The sequence below is a fragment of the Poeciliopsis prolifica genome, unplaced genomic scaffold (assembly GCF_027474105.1).
Source record: "Poeciliopsis prolifica strain line A6 unplaced genomic scaffold, Auburn_PproV2 SCAFFOLD019, whole genome shotgun sequence".
NCBI lineage: Eukaryota > Metazoa > Chordata > Actinopteri > Cyprinodontiformes > Poeciliidae > Poeciliopsis > Poeciliopsis prolifica.
The window spans coordinates 5,595,283-5,612,692 of NW_026562394.1; the positions used below are offsets into that span (position 1 = coordinate 5,595,283).

A 17,410-nucleotide genomic window follows, 5' to 3' on the forward strand; every position below is an offset into this window, starting at 1 on the left:
TTAATCTCTGTCTCATTAGTTCCCTGCTTTTATTGTGGAAATCTTGTTAAATAATCCAACAATTTACTACAGATAAGTTGGGTTCTTTCTGGGATTTATTTTGTTCCATAAAGTTCAAGTTCCGCATGAATCAGCTTTCGATAGATTAACCTGCCTAGAAAAAGTCGTTCATGTTTTCAAATTGCACTGTAACAAAATGCTGAGATGCAGAGCTAAGACTTTTCTTCTTAAATGCTAACATTTTTTTTTTGGGCCAAATACAGTAAAGCGGATAAAATTCAGACACTCGAGAAATCTCAGTCTGGATGTGGAAACTTTTGGAAGCTGTCTTGTTTATTGTTTTGATTATTAAACATTTTTTCAGACCGTAAGAAAACAAGCAAACAAACAAAAATCAGGTCTTGACAAGGTGCCACAACTGTTGAGGGTTAACGCAAAGGGCACAAAACACAAAGTATTTCAGCAGCCATTTTCTTTTTTTATCATCAAAACAAAAAGGGAAACTGGAAATGAAAGAGAAGTAGCAGCTCAATGATTTTTAGTCAATATTTGTGCACACAAATCTCTGAAAAATGGGATTTCTTTCTCAAGATGGTACATGAATGCAGGTCACCATTTGCTCATTAGAAAGTGTGACCACAGCTGCAAAAGGCAGGAGTTCCAGCACTTTGTAGTCTGCTGAGCATAAAGTTGTGTGTTTACACAATGCCAAGATGGAAGGACATCTGCAAAGCGAAAAGCAACTGTTGCTTCCCATCAACAGAAAACAACCACTTTATCTTCATTTAATAAGTAATAAAAACATGGCGTTTGTTACATGTTTTTGCATAGATGAAGTTAAATATAGCTATTTTTAGAGCCCAGTTAAGGTCAGTGAATTTTTGCCATGTTCTGTTCTGTAAAACTTTCGAACATAAAAAAATCAGTTTCTCTTTGCCTTGACAGGAAGATGAGTTGGAGGTCATCCATTTGACCCGAGTCTGGCAGGAAAAATCTACCACTTCACCCACCGGACACGTCTGAAAAGCATCTCAGCAGCAGGGCCGCCGCTCCGCACTTTAACTCTCGTTGAAATGTAAAAAGCCTGGCAGTGCGGGCTTTAGATGAGATGAGATGAGCTCTTCAGAATCCTCTGCCTGAAGAGCAGCTGAGGCCTGGCGCTCCCTCTGTGTCACTCCAGCCTTTGTCACGGGCAAAAGACTTGTGTTTTCAGGCAGTAATCAGACAGCCCTGGGGCTCTGTAAAGACCCTGTTCTCCTTTCATATCAACTGTTGCATACACCCTGCTAATTGGAATCCTGCAACTGGGTCACAGGCTTTGTCTCTCAAGTGCTGTCAAGTCATTGAGACGCGTGAATGTGGAATTATGGGTGCCTCAGATGCGTGATAATGTCTCCCCCTCTGCGTTATATTGAGGCGTCCATTTCAGTCTCAGCGCAGACGCTGATTTTTTTTTTTTTTCCATTAGGATTTCTCTCTGTTCCTGCGTACAGTCGTTGAGAAGGTTTGTGCCCAACCGGCAGTCATTGCTGGGGCTTCAGCCTTTTGAGATTTATATATATATGTATATATACATTTAAACTGGATCTTTTACTGTAACATGAAGCGCTTCAGAGCCAGTGAAGCTGCTGTGGAGTGATGATGTGACGAAAAGCAAATTCGGTGCTCTGGGTCCAGATGGTTAACAAGTTTAAAGACATTAAGCAGCTCCCTGCAAGTTTTACCAAACTCCGCGCGTCTTTTGATTGGCTCAGGACTAACCTGATTCTGCAGTTTGTCAGTGATTAAAAGCTGAATTAGCCAGCCTTGCATGCCACCAAATGAGGAGAGCCCTCTGGGAAACCAGAGAGACCAAGCAAAGAACATTTCCAATTATACTTCTAAATGACTCATTTTCTTATTGGGCCTTCTATAATTGTGGTGGGTATTGGGTGCATGCAACTCAATTTGTCTTACATATTTGTTGGTTGGATGGTAATAGAGTTGACAGAGCCAAGGGGATGATTTAAAAGAATCAGACATAGAGGGTGGTGGGGGAAACGGATGATAGATCCCTCAATATTTGTTTGATCTGCTTCATCCTTCTTAATACTGTTGAAGTTTAAAACCCAGAAACAAAATGCCACTTTAATAATCTGTGGTGTGAGGGACAGGAAGACTATCATTTTACAGTAATCAGGAGCGAGTCTCTCTCCGGAGTGACGGACTTTGTTCCTGACGGAAAAAAAATTAATGAGACTTCCTGTGATGTGCTTATCTTTTCCGTAAAATCATCAATATATGAACGCATTTGACAAATTAAATTAATGAGATATTTTTTTTAAACCTCCAAACGCTCTGCAAATGTACTTATATTCTGTAAAACTTTAACATTTTATTATGCTATTGAAAAAAAAGCCCTAAGACTGCAGTATGTAAATTTTGTAAATATATATATTTTTTAACATATTTGTTAAAACTCAATATATTGTAACAAAAAATTATGTGAAAAAACAAAATAAATGAATAAAAAACTACTGCCAGCTGGATAAATCAGACCATAAGTAAGTCTGAAACAACCAATCGGAACCAGGAGGAATGTGTTGGTGCTGTTAATCATACGCATATATGTGCTGCTCAATGTGCTGGTGGCAAATTGTGTAAAATTCCATTAAAACACAGGTTCAGTTGAAGTTTGAAGGAATACATATCAAAATGTTAAGTTTGCAATAAAAACAAACGGGAATTAGTAAAGTTTTATTCAGTTTGCAGACACGTTTAGAGTTCATCACTGTAAGTTCTTCTCCATGTCTGTAGGTAAACGGTTACATGTAAAACATCTGGTCAGCGTGTAAATGACGGAACTGAAGGCACAGAACTGATCCATGCAGGAGTAAAGATTTCAACAGAGCAAAAATGACACAAACTTCTACAGCTGAATTCATCATCATACAGTCGTTTAGCTAGTATTATGTTCTCCTGTCTAAAACAGATTCAGACTCAAGTCACATGTGACTCCCACAGTGCTTACAAGAACATTAACAATCAGTAACAATTCATTCATTAACAAGACAGAAAAGTGTTTGCGGGTCACATTTAAACATCAGACGTGTAACATGTCGAATGAAGTCAACAGCAGCGTTTGTTATTTCTAAGACATTTATTGATTTGGCTACCTATCTGTCCTAAATTCAAACCGACATCTTTGGCTAAAAATCTCAAGCTAATCCCTTCAAACACACGTCCTCTTGCTTTCTCTTTCAACGCAGCCATTACCGATTTGTGTTTCAAGCTTTTATCCACTCTGTGCAACAGAGTTTGTGCCACTTTGTGCGCGCGCGTTTGTCCATGAGGGAGTCCTGCGCGGAAGAGGTTCTCGGTGCAGTGCGAGGGGAACAGTAAGCGCTAAAGTGCCTGTTAAGCAGCGTGTGTGGGTGAGAACAGAAGGGACAGCTGTGGTTTTGTTATGAGGCAAGCTGCCCACTGCTCACCGCAGGGTAACTGCGAAACAGTCGGGGTCTAAAAGGGACCTCGTCCCGCTCCCCGCTGGGCTTCCACGGCCAAAATCTGCTTTGGCGTTTCCCCCCCCGTCTTTGTTCAGTAACTAAGTGCTTTTTATTTAGCAGGGCGAAAACTCCTCTTTGGTCAACTCCCCAGGCGACGCGTTGTCATTGTTGAGCTGGTCATCAAAACACTTGTAAACCTTCACAAGCATATGTCACAAACCAAGGAGCTTTTCTAACAGCAGTATCGCTTCTTTTAAAAATACATATATCTATATTAATGTGAACGCTCCAGATCAAAAGGTTGGAGGCCACTGATTGTTATCAAAGGACGAAATCCATCCATAAACAAACCCTAAACATTAAATATGAATCACCTGCTATTTCTACGTTGTCAATTCTCTTAAAATTGCACTTAAAAATCAACTTACGCAAACGCTAAGACTTAGGAAAGACAATTTCCAACATTTTAGAGCTAATGTCAACGATCTACCGTCTTGCTGAGTGAGAATCGTTGTCAACATTTCATCGGCAGCCCCGTATTGGCCGATGCATCAACCCGGCTCTCCTGGTCCAGTGTTTCCAGCTCAGAGTCATTTCTCCCACAGCTGCAACAGAGAGCAAGATGAAGACGGGGCTCCAGTTAGGACGAGGTAGACGCCTCCATGGTGGACAGGATCCGCACAACCTCAGCTCTCTGTGTGGCGGAGATGTGCTGGGTCATGTGTACGATAGAGTCCATAGCCACCTCTGGATTGGCTTGCACGAGGCTGGAGGAAAAAAAAAAGGCTTTAGCTCAAACGACGTCACGTCTTTAACTCATTTCCAGAGCAGAATCGGGCGAGTCATCACCTGCGAATCTGCTTGAGGAGGTGATCCCGTCGGATGTACTTGATGTTCTCGTCGATGACGGACCTGGCGCCCTCTTCTTCAGCGAGCTGCTTCTCCAGCCAGGCCACCACCTCTTCGTTGTTGTCCCACAGATACGCCTGAGCAAAAAAAAGAATGAATAATTGAAATTTTATGTTATTTTTTTCCATTCTAAAATAGTTCAAAGTCAATCAGGTTCAATAACAAGCATCAATAAATATACATTTTTAAGACTTGCGACAGTTTCTCAAAGGGATTAGAGCTGGACTTTGACTGGGCCATGCAAGAAATTTCTATGATTCGTTCAAATCCATGGCATTGTGGTTTGTAGGTAGATCCTCACATCAATTTTAAGCAGTTGAAGAAAAGCATACTCACAGCATGATTCTGCCACTATCGTGCTTCCCCATTGGGACAGTGTTTCAAGTTCAAGATTAAATTACATACAGTTTGAATTTACTTGCCAATAAAGTGACTTGGAATTCAGTTTTATGTATGGGAATATCTATAAATGGGGCTGATTGCAATTTCCAAATGTTTCAGCTTCATATTTGAATAAAATAAAATAAATTCTAATAAAATCCATTTTAAATATATATATATATTTTTCCCTTCCCCTTAGGTGGTGACAAGGACAATAAAAAGGGTAATTTCAGTTTATATATAAATAATGAGTAAAAACTATAGCACCTCCTAAGGGAACAAATAAATATTACTATTAGCAGCAAAAAAGGTAAAGTCTTCATTTCTTGTTGACTGGTCTGGTCAGAAAAAAAAATTAGCATTCATAAGTGCAGTTATTTCTGCTCCCAAACAAAGCCAGGCTGCAGGGCTTAGCAAAGATTTGGGGGGAGGGAGGCCTTAATAGGCTCTTGCTGCTCCTGAGCAGTCCTGCTTGAGGTCCACGAGAACATTTAATGCCCTTATTAATCATTTTTAATCTGTTTGCTTTTAATTAAGAAACAGTGTGTTGCTCTCCTATCTGTGCGTGCCAGGGCCGTGATTAATTGTGGCTTAAGACAGGCGGGCGGGACCAGAGTAACGTATGAGCTAACAAGGCCTTTTTCTTGAGCGATCTCCGCTGCTGAGCTGGCTCCCGTTACAGCAGCAGCTGCTCGTCTCAAACCCAGACCGGCCCAGGAGGGAAGCGCCGTTTCTGGACCTTTGAGGGACGTTTTAGTTTATTGACCAATCTGTTGAGGCTGATTATTTGGTGATAAGCACCGACCCATCTCATCTGATGTTTCCCTTCATGAGGTCTATTAAGGCTGCTACTGTGGCTGATCCGGATGCGAGTCAGCTGGCTTTCCGCGCAGTCTCTTAGTCAGCAACCTACAGATGCTGGACAACTGGCTCATTTCAAGTGAGAGATAACTCTTAACACAGACAATGGGTAGCTAAATAAGAGACCAAATTTTCCAAATAAAATACTCATATAGAAAACTTTTAATATGGTGAGAATTAGCAGAGTTTCCTTATAAATGCATAAAAACATGTCCATGATGGTGGGAATTTGGTTTTGATCACTTGATAATTTAGCAAACAGTTTTGCAAGTTTAATTCTAATACAGAGAGAATATATATATATTTTTGAAAATCCCAGAAGCTTATAAAATGAAACTAGAAAACTGGCTCGGAGAACCTGTCCTAGCCATTTTTCTTCTACTGATAAAATCCTGCAGACTCCTGCTTTCAAAAAGTTGCATGTAAAATCCTATTTAAGTTAATCAGTGAACATCTACAAAATGCTAAGCATGACTTGAAGAACACCATTCCCACAGACTAGCAAAATTGTGCTACCTCAATAGTTATTTTCTTGATGGTCTGACTATTAATCAGAATAATAAAAACAAAAAACAACTTTTTCATACTTTACTTCCAAAATCAGCTGGGGATCACATATCTATGGTTTTTACCTTGACAGTCCCCTCTGCTTCCACAAACCAGCGCCGCAGCATCGCCTGAATCTGGCCGTCTGTCAGCTCATTGTTGGCTGCCTGGATTTTCCTCTTCACTGTGTCCTCCAGCAGCAGGCGCCTCAGACGCCAGTAGAAGAACTGACGGGAAGTTTGCCATTCTAGGATGTCCTGTGGGGGAAAAAAGGCAAAGATCCAGCATGTCAGTATCAAAATATGACTTTTAGATACTATAGATAGACTCATGTGTTTATAGTTTCATAAAACGTTCTGCTTTTTACATTGGAGAGGACTTGGAAAAACTCAAAGTCTGAAAATGGAATTCTGTTGGACTATACAAGAAGACTAATAGATAATAATTTACAAAATTTTGTTTTTATTAGTTGTTTTTTTTTTTAAAACATTAAGTATAAAACTTGCGGCACATTTTCTAAACGTTTATCAAAGAAATGCACACCTCTGAGTTGAGTGGTCAATATCAGTCAAAGACTCAATCATAGATTTCTTTAGGCAGACTAAGGTAAACATGGAGTCGGGTTCAAATAATAATCTTTTTGGGTGAATACTTTGTGTAATAAAACACTGGCAACCATCCATCTGTGAAACACCCTTCTGGTAATGTGAGCAAAGAATGTGTGTCTGTGTGTGTGTGAGGGATGGGACTGTGGAGGTGCAGAATGAGCCGAGGCCTGCCTCAGGCTGCTCTATACTAGGTGAGGTGATTGACCAGGGTCATCAGAAGATAATTATGAAGACGAGTCGTGCAGCTTGGTAAGACCAAACATTATTCACTGGACAGGTGCAGCAGCAGCGAGACTGATGCTGCCCTGGGGGGTTTTCAGGTGATTCACTTACAACACGCTCCCACTGACGCCACACATGAACAAATGGAGGTCTGAGCTCTCACCGTGATCACGCCCTTCTCCTGCATGCGGCCCGGCGTGTCGTGGAGGTCGGCGAACTGCACAGCGACCTGATGGTAGATGGGTTGCAGGAACTCCTCTCGCTCCTTCAGTTTGGTCTCCAGCTCTTTGCGGTCAGCAGGGCTCAGCTCTGGAGTTCCTGTTCAGATTCAAATTACGCAATTTGAAGAAAAATGGTGAAAACCCAAAGAGTCAGAGAAGATTTTAGGATATAGACAAAGTTGTGGTGTAGTTCATAGTTCTCCTTTAAAAAAAAAAAAGTTTTTTCAGACCTTTTAAACTGCTGAGTAACCTTTTAATGATAAACCCCCTCACCCCCAGAAAAAATCATCACCATTGATATTCAGCAGAAGCACAAATTTGATCTCAGATGCTTTAAAATAATTCTATTAATAGTCATTCATTATGTATATGACTGTCAACATTAAAGTATCCGATTAACCTAAAACGTTAAAATATTACATAATGTAGATTAAGTGCATTACCCATTTTGACCTAAAAGCCTCTCTGTCACCAAGGGTTAGTATAAATCAGTGTGTATAGCCTCAGTATGCACAGCCCTTGCTCTAACTGCTATGTTGTTAAAGTGAAATTCAGACTTTCTCTGCTCATTTTTTTAGTCGCGTTTGGGACTGTGCACTGTTGTACTCTATAGAAAACCATGTTTGACCTCAGTGCGGCCCTCCCGAGTTCGACTCTCGTCCTGTTTCCTTTGCAGGACGTCTTTCCCTCTTTTCATTTCTAAATACTGTTTGAAACAAAAAGACTTTTTTCAATCTTCTTGAGGATGAAAACCTGGAAAACTGAGATGTTTAGTTTGAGGCAATAAAAAAAAAAAGTTCCTCAATTTTAACAAATACCATAGGCTGCTGGATTATCTAAGTAGCTTTGAAACGGACTTTGTTTTGCTGGCCTCTTTTAATAAACCACTATAGATTAAATTAGACCATAAAAATGAGAATTAGACCATTAGAATAACCATCCTCTTGACATATTAGAGTCAAATAGATTCTTGATAACTTTTAGACTGACTCATCAACACTAATGTCCTTTAATGTGGCTGATAAACACTGCATAAACCATTGCTGCCAAAGCCAATAAAGGTGAAGCTTGAACCTAAAACACAAAAAATTCTACAATCAAAAAGAATTCCCAGTGTGTATTCACCTTTCCTCATCTCTTTATCCCGTTACCATCAATTCAAGTTCCCAATGTGAATAAATCTAAAGAATCAACAGCATTTTGTTTTGGAGCTGCAACCTCCCCCCTCCCAAGCCCCTTGCTGATTTCTGTCAATTCCAATCTGTAAGCTCTCCAGCCCTCCAGAAGCCCACCTTTATTCCATCATGTTTTGCTTAAAGCGCCAAACCAGCGCAGCATCAGAGCAAACCAAAATCAATAGCCTGCACAGGGGAGCCGGTGATTGATCCTTGTGGGCTGTGATTGACACATCTCCCGGGGGACTGCAGCGAAGATGACACAATCAACACCAAAATAAAGCAGGGTGGGGAAAGCACACACAAGTCCCACTTGATGTACGACTAATTCACTGAACTGAAAAGAGGGCTACAAGTGAAAAAGCGTCAGGAGTGAAGATAGGAGGACTCACCAAGCCTCTCGGCCAAGCCCATGTAGACTGGATCTACTCTCCTCATGGTTTTCACCAGGTCCTTCTTTCTGAACTTGATCTCCACTGTTCCTTCAGGCTCCAACACGCCGCCTCTGAAAAAGAGACACAATGAAGTTTAGAATTCAATCCAATTTTGTTCCACTTCGACCACAAACGTCAGTAGATCATGTTGTGATTTCGTGTGATAGACCAAAATAAAGTAGAAGATTGTTTAATCATTAGAAAATTATGTGCAACTTTCAAGATTTTAAACAAAATAAGCTACAAAGATTGGGTTGGTATTTTGTGGCATCCATTTAAAGAGAGGTCTTAAGCATAAAGAAGAAAAGCGTCCTCTCCCCGTCTGTCTGTCACATTAAATCCAGTGATATTTATGATTGTCCTGTAACATTCCAAAACGTGAGAGTTGAAAAGGGATGCATGTTTTTGCAACCCTGTTAATAATTTCCATCTTCCAGCTTTATGAACGTACCTGCTGTCCTTGTCGGCATACATCTCCATGTGACGGGGGTTGATGGTGGGGTCTATGACCACCCAGGAGCCTCCTCTCAGCTCCGCATGAGGGGGAATGTAAACTAGAACAGGCTGCTTGTACTCCCTCAGTCCGTCCACGATGTAGGCTCCAAACTTCAACACCTGGTCGTACATGTCTGGGAAGAATCGTTTCCAAGTTAGATTACAGAACGTTTGCTGTTACTCGTAGTGGCAGATGACCAAGGAGGAGAAATACCTTTCATTCCCCCAGAAAAGCCTCTCCAGTTGGAAAACACAATGAGAGGCAAACCCTCTCGGTTCAGATCCTTGATGGCTTGTGCCGTTTTAAAAGCAGAATCTGGAAACCACACCTGTCCCGCCTGCTGGATGATCTACATATAGAAAAACAGAATATTCAACATCAATACCCCAATTAGTAATCTAATACTAATACACAGCCTCCAGCCAAGGTTTTCGCATCCTTTGAGCTTTTCCACTCCACATTTTTTTATGTAAATATTCCAGACTTTTTCACAAGGAAGAAAACAGGAAGCAGACAAATAAAGACAGAATGATGGGAGGAAAAAGAACAGACAGGAAGGAAAGACAGGGAAAGAGAATGAGAAAAAAAAACACACAAACATAGAGGAAGAAATAGAAAGAAAGACAGATAGAAACAGAAAGAGAGATAGAAAGAAAACCGTAAGGGAAAGATGTAAGGGAACAAGCAAGGAAGAAAGAAAATCAGAAAGAAGATGAGTGAAGGATGAAGCCAGAAAGGAGACAAGGAAGAAAGAAATGAAGGTCACAAAGGAAGGGAGGGAAAAATCTGGTGAGGCACTGCACCTTTTTACTCAGAGTGAATCTTACCTTTGCCTCCGAGTCCAAATTGGCTGGATCAGCTGGGATTGACAGCTCCACTGTCCGGGTTTCCACAGCAACAACACCAGTAGGTATCCCTCCCAACCTAAGAAAAGGGAAAAAAAAAAACATAACAGAAAAACAGTCACAAAGAAACTCCCAAAATATGTCACAAAGCAAATGTTTCTGTGAATGTTAAATATACCTTGCTCTGCCCACCACCACACTCTGAGCCCAGGGCTGCATGATCTCCATAAAGGAGCCTTGGTCAAAGAATCCACTCTGCCAGGAACCCTTGGATCTTCACAAAGAGAGGAGGTACGAGCGTCAAGACAAAACACAAAGCTTTATTCAGACCTCATGTGAATGGTACACCAAAAGCAGCCAAATCAATCGCTACATGATTATCCCTTCTCCCTCTATTTCCTCAATTTGTTTCTGGATTCTGTCTCGCCTCATTTTGTTCCTTCTGTGTGCTTAGCAGCGCCCATGATGGATGACTGTAGAAGCTGCCTAGCTCAGCGGTTTTTCTGCTTGCACACTCCGAGGAACATGCCCGGCTTTGAGGTTACCGTTCAATTAGGCCTCGCCACTCCACGCTAACAGAGAAGTTGACAGAGTTCCCACACCGTGCCTCAAATCCTCTGTAATTACACCACTGTTTAACCTGCAGAGTAAGATGTACTACACACATTCTACTGATGACCTTGCCTCTCATACTTTATTTACTTGATAGCCTCTATATATTCGAATTGTTCCAACCTTTAACTCTTGGTCTGAAATGCTAAATCTGTAGGTGTGCTTCAGAAGACGCAGAGAATCAGGCTGCAACTTTTATCAGTTGCAGATAAAGCAGCATTAATAATTAGAGGAGCAACATCAAGTTGATAAGTTATATTTATCATCACAGCTTCGAAGCCAGAAGAGTAAATACTATCAAATTCTAAGCCTCACATGTAACAGAGCATGATTTCCACTAGAACATAAACAGGATGAAGAAAAGGGTGATATGGATTTAAAATATTTACTTTCTTTAGCAAGATCGGCATTATTTGAGAGGCCTATAGGATGTCTTTTTTATTTATTTATTTCAGAGACATAAGGGACTTACTTTGACTAGGACGTCCTGCCAGCATCCAGCGAGGATCATAAGGCGTCTTGGTCGGCACAAACTCCACCAGACGATCTATGGGGTCCTTTGCACTGATTATGGGTACTGGATTGGATTTACACTAAGGAACACACATGTTATAAATGTACAGAAAACAGCTCTTCAATTTCATTTGTGTGAAAGTCAACAAGAGTAAGATTACCTTGGGCATGTAGGACAGCCACTGCAACAAGTCAAAGACTCCCTCAAAGTCGTCGCAGACAGTACTGTGGGTCACACCGTTGTTGTGCATGATCTGAATTCCACCCAGTTGGTTGTTGGAGGTGTACACCTCTCTGCCTAGCACCTGAAAACACAAATGATTGTCAAATTTAAGAAGGAAAATACAACATTTTAATCGGTTCAATCCCAGAATTGTATTCAGAATGAGATTTACTGGCCAAGACGTTCACAGTAAAAAGGAACTTGTTTCTGAACCTTCACTCAAGTTCTGACACTTGAGTGAAGGTTCCACTTTCAGTCAAACAAGGTCAAATAAGTTGTTTACATCACGAGATAAAATGACCCAGTCAAAGTCCAAGAACAATATTTTCATATTTTGATTGAAATGTGTGAAATTATTTAGCCAATTCCTTCCACTTCAGAATGATGCACAACTTTGAGTCAGCATATCATATCAAAATCCCACTAATATATATGTTTGCAGTATAGGAATACTATACTATACTATATAGGATCAAAAGATTTATAGGATCTTTTGATCCTATAAAAAAAAAAAAAAAAAAAACTTTTCTCAGAAAAACTTAGTTTTTCTTAGAGGATTAGGGTAACTAGTTTTTCTTAGAAAAGATTATGAAGTAATGATTACTTCATAATCCTGAGGGTAGGGTTACCTCTTCCAAAAGCTCTCAAAGAAATACCCAAAAATTAACAGCTGAAGGTATTTTCAGCTGAGTTAAATGAGATCTGACACAGATGAGACATTCCAAGGAGCAGCATCTTTTAGAGGCGATAACAGGCTGCAGAGCGCAGCATCACAGCAGAAACAGGCCCGTATTCTCAGAAACAGATCCTGCCTCAAAGAGATGATGAAAAACTAATTTTAGTCTTTTGCATGTTATAAGTTGTGAATTGTCCAGATGGAACCGGCAAACAGGCCTCATAAAGGAGCAAGTTTGAAGCTTCGAACTTCTTTTCTCACCACGTCACTCAGGTGAAGCCATAAAGTCTCCCCTGTCAGCCCACCCTATTTTCATAAGCAGCTCAGAACAGGTGGCTGTGCGCTGACATGCTGCCATAAAAATCAAGAGTGGAGCTCAATCCCTACCCTCAGCTCTCACCTTTTCAGCCATCATTTACTTTCTTTATTACCATTAATGGTTATGTATCTGGCTACAAATCTGGGGCACTCTCCTAAAGCTGTCAGGAGAGGCGGCAGCCCCAAGAAACATTACAGTCACCTTGACATACACAAAACCTCTGAGCCTCTGGCCATCGCCTGCTTCATTAAGATTCCGAGAGAGGAAGAGCAGGAGGAGGAGGAGATATTGGACGAGGGACAGAGTGGGATGACTGGGAGGAGAAAAACTAGAGGCCAACTGGTAGCAACAGCTCACTGGGGTATTTGTGGTAGTAGTTACTATCCACTCCCCATGAAAATCGGAGCGTTTTCTCGCAGCTAATGAAATGATGATCTGCGGGTGGCCGCCTGCTGCTCCCTATTACATTTCAGCTAATAGCCAAGAATCCACATGACAGATTAGCTGGAAGAGATTCCTCACTTTCCTCAAAATTGAGTGGACGCTAAATATACAACTCCATTTAAAAAATAAAAAATAAATACTTTATTTTTACATATCAGGTTTGTTTAATTGTTGCACTTAAATGTTGCAGATCATAAAAGGTATTTTATCATCAGATAGGGATGGAACAATTGGAATAATTGTGATGAATCTCTATATATAATTGTTTAAATCCAGAGTTTTCAACTCTAGATTAACACTCTAGTTTTATATAGAGTTTAAAACTAGAGTTAACTGCAGTATATATTTAAAACTAGGCTGTTGGCTGAAAGAACAACATACTCAGAGCAGTAATTAAGGCAAAACTGTTAAAAAAATATTTACATTTTTCATTGAAGTCAGTAAATAAACTGCTTCCATAAATAAGTTTTACTTAGAAATCCTCAAGTGGAATATCTCTAGCTTTAATTGGATCAAATTCTGTAGTAAAAAAATCCAAAAAGAAATAGAACAACTCACATTAGGCACTTTTTTGTCATCCAATTATGAAATGATTATGATGATGCTAAGTTAAGCAGAATGGGTTGAACTATTCACATGTTGATCTTGGACGTATCTATTTATTTTAGCTTCAGATGAGTCCTTTGCAACAAATAACCAAACATCCCTTAATTTAATGCTTCATTTTTTCAATAGGCAATAAAATGTTTATATTTTTATTTAAAATAAAGGGACTGAATTAGTTATTTATTTGAATGTATTTCTAATGTTGTATTAAAAAAAGGTGGTTAAATTAAAAAAATCTGCAGAATGTGCCAATCTTTTATCTGATTAATATTCAGAAAAAAAAAATCAACAGAAACATCTTTTACTCGTTAGTTGCGGCCCTAATATCAGACGACGTAGATAACCCGGGTAAACCCAAACAATAACTTTTAAATTATTTATTTTTTCAAAGGAAAATTTCTAATTTTCCTAAATAGTGAACAAACTATGACTAAATTTAATGGCTGAAATTCCCAATCCACGCTCGACTCTGATGACAGTCTCATGTGTAGAATAAAAAATAAGTGCATGAAGTTGGCAGAAAAAAAAAATCAAAAGATTTCTGAGGCTTTGACACTCCAATTTCTCCCCAGCGATGCAAAAATACTCATCGTTTGCCAAAAACAGCTAGATGCTGTCACCGATAGAACCCCAAGTTATTAGGTTTCAGGTAGAACTTTTTTTTAAGCATTAAATGAGATCTTCATTTGGAAACTGTCAGTCATATATTCAGGTTATTTTTGTCTGTAAATGTGACAAAAACAAAAATGGAAAATACTATTTTACTGCGCTGCATACCTATATGCAGCATCTAGACTGCAAATATTTTTAAATAACAATCACTGCTCCCACAAATGGAGATAAACAGCAGGGCGATTTAATAACTGAGCTTCCAGGAATATTTGAATGCCATCATTTGGCCATTTGCATGGTTTACCATGTTGCAGCGTGTCATATAATTTGAAATGGAGTCATCCTAATGCACTGACAAGGACAGAGAATGGAAAGCAAGACAGCAGGAGGCAATGAAGCGTACAGACACACACACACATCAATTGTGTGCAGAAAAACAATCTGCATCAGCAAAACTTTTCATTTTGATTAAAAACAAATGATATGGGTGTCCTGCACTGCAGCCTCTGGCATGTCACTCTATTTCTATGCAAATACAGCTTCATGGTTCGCTTTCAATTATTCCGCTTTGAGTGGCAGGCAGGCCCGTGGCTGCCGTCGGAAAGGGAATCCTTGTAGAACAGAGCAGAGCAGAGAGGAGCGAGCCTGAAAATTGCAGGATCAGCGAGTCGGAACAAGCCACGAAAAAAAAAAAATCCGAGCAAAATCCTTTTCTCTTTTTTGAGACAAAAAACTCCTTCGTCCTCTAATTATGCCCTTCTATAGGATTTCTTCATTATATCGCAAAACAAGTAAAAAAAAAGAAAAAAAAAGTGCTTCACTAACATTTCTTTGAACTTCTCTCCTTAATAGCTTGAAATTTTAATAGTCAACTAGTAAATCCTTTAAGAGATTTTCCTCATTAAAATGCAGATTCATTATTGGTGCTAATTTAAGGAACAGCTCATTTGGTGCTCACACTGATTCCACTAACAAAAAAAGTCAATTGTCTTTGTGCCGAAGCATAGATTGTGCATTTGAGCTCCTTTTACCTTGTTGAGCGCCCCAGCTCCAGTGAGGATGATGTGAGAGTTGTCCACCTGGATAGTTCTCTGTCCAAGCCTCACCAGATACGCTCCGATGCCGATGGCTCGACATGTGACCTGTGAGACAAGCGTCCTAAAATATCAGATATTTTCAAAGTAGCAACATGCCATCTTTAATAGAGTAAGAGTATTTCTGAGGCTGGGACTGTTTCACATTTTGTCATGTTCGCGTCACAAATTTCAATACGTTTTCTTAGGATTTTAAGTGATATACCAACACAGAGTATCATATATGAAACAGAACAATTTTTAATTTTTTTCCAAAGTAAAAATCTAAAAAGTGTGATGTTTATTTGTATTTAGACCCTCTGAGTCAATGCTATGCAGAATCACCTTTAGATGCATGCAGCTGCAAGTCTTATGGCATAAGTTCACTTTAAGACATGCATATGCTTTGATTTAAATTGCTCTATTGTCTTACTGGCTGCAGGTTTAATTTTCTTGTCTGTTAAATCTCCCAAACCATCGTGATGCCACCACTACCATTATCTTTCAACACATTTAATTAATAATTAGTCCCTCTAGAAATTTGAGATCTCAACTGTCAATAGAAATTCAGTCATTGCGACTCTTTCGCAAGTCTGACCAATCACTGTAGCATTTTTCTGTATTTCTGTCTTTTCTGACCAATCATTGCACTAGGACTGAATATGGACCAGTGCCTGGTCCAAATTCAGAGATGTTTTAGGACATCTCTGGAAAGTCAAACCTACAACATGAAATGATATATGATGCTAAACGGTTAAAAACGTTTTGAGATGTTCTGTAGGGTTTGCTTATACTGTGTATACAGTTCATGTTAAGTTGAATTATCAATATTTAATTTTTCTTTTGCATGTACACAACTGCACAGGCCATGATTTTATGTGTCTTAAGGATGCTACTGCAAGAAGGAACGTGCAAATATTAACTACACTTTAAATTTTAGGTATGTTAAAATCCTGTCTTTTTTGGGAAAATATTTTTTTGTAAGATAAGTGATGGCAAAAAGAAAGCTTTGCAATGACATTTGCAATTTTGATTGCGACATTTTGAAAATCATGACAATATTCTGTCGGTGCTGATTAATTAAATGACTTCTGAAAGTAATTGGCTGCACTGGATTTTATTTCAGTACCAAGTGAAATGTTTGCCACACTTTTCAGATTTATACATGTGGTCATTCTCTTTCTTTTTTACAGCTATATCCTGAAATCCCAATGAAACCCATATAAGTTTGAGGTAGTACTCAAGCCTTTGCTCAAGTTAAACATGTATGCTTTAGTCTTACCAGATTCATGGTGATGATCTCCTCATAAGCTAAAGAAGATTCACCAGCAATCATTCCGGATCCCCTCAGGTTCTCCACACCAAGCCCTTCCTCCTTTCCAATAATGTCAGTGATCTTGTACCTGCATGACAGAATCTACAGTTTACATCCAATGTGACCGGCTGATTTTGTGAATTTCACACAATTTCAACAGAACGATGCATACTTCTTGCATTCTGTAGCAAGATTTTGTTGTTATAAAAACGACAAAAAAAAAAAATATATATATATATTACCTCGATTCTCCTTCGTCTTCCACATGTTCACAATGTACAGAGTTAAGAGCTGAGACCTTTTTGTAGTCCTGAGGTGTGAGGTACAGATACTTGAAACCCTGCAGAGAATATAGAACTCATAGTAAATTAAACATAAATAGACAAAAATGTTGATAGAAAACAAGTAGTATCAATTTTTAAAATGAAGTTGTGGAAATACAGATGACTTTTCCCCTTCTAAAACAGAAAAAACTTGTAAGAAGAAGAAAACTACATTTGTTTTTGCAAATAAATAATACTCTCTGCAGATTAGCAATAGATTTTAAAAACTCCCAACAACTCTGAGTTGGCTTATGATGCCTGAAACATTTCCTGACCTTATATGGATCAGCTGGATCCTGCCAGGCCACGTGGAACATGTGTCGGATCTCCTCCGCCAGGCCGATGCGGGCGCCGCTGTTTGCTGCAATGTAGATGCGAGGGATGCCGCTCTCCCTCGCCATCTCGGAAGCTCGCAGAAACAGAACGTCCTCCTCAGGTCCAAATGAGCCTATCTTGTGAGTGATATCATTGCTAATGACTATGATCTCACGTCCTGCTGGATACTCGGGGT

General features: G+C 39.6%; 1 protein-coding gene across 1 annotated transcript in view; it reads right to left on the bottom strand.

Annotated features, from left to right (window-relative positions):
• Positions 1-2,723: 2,723 nt before the first annotated feature.
• Positions 2,724-17,410, bottom strand: part of LOC129368413 (acetyl-CoA carboxylase-like) — a 35,539-nt gene continuing 20,852 nt past the window's right edge. Inside the window, 15 exon segments of the mRNA XM_055043355.1 lie at positions 2,724-4,252; positions 4,335-4,471; positions 6,269-6,439; positions 7,176-7,330; positions 8,801-8,913; positions 9,294-9,471; positions 9,552-9,687; positions 10,166-10,262; positions 10,362-10,457; positions 11,264-11,388; positions 11,470-11,613; positions 15,220-15,330; positions 16,544-16,664; positions 16,819-16,916; positions 17,175-17,410. Coding sequence (XP_054899330.1) covers positions 4,126-4,252; positions 4,335-4,471; positions 6,269-6,439; positions 7,176-7,330; positions 8,801-8,913; positions 9,294-9,471; positions 9,552-9,687; positions 10,166-10,262; positions 10,362-10,457; positions 11,264-11,388; positions 11,470-11,613; positions 15,220-15,330; positions 16,544-16,664; positions 16,819-16,916; positions 17,175-17,410 — 2,045 coding nt within the window. The 3' untranslated portion in view covers positions 2,724-4,125.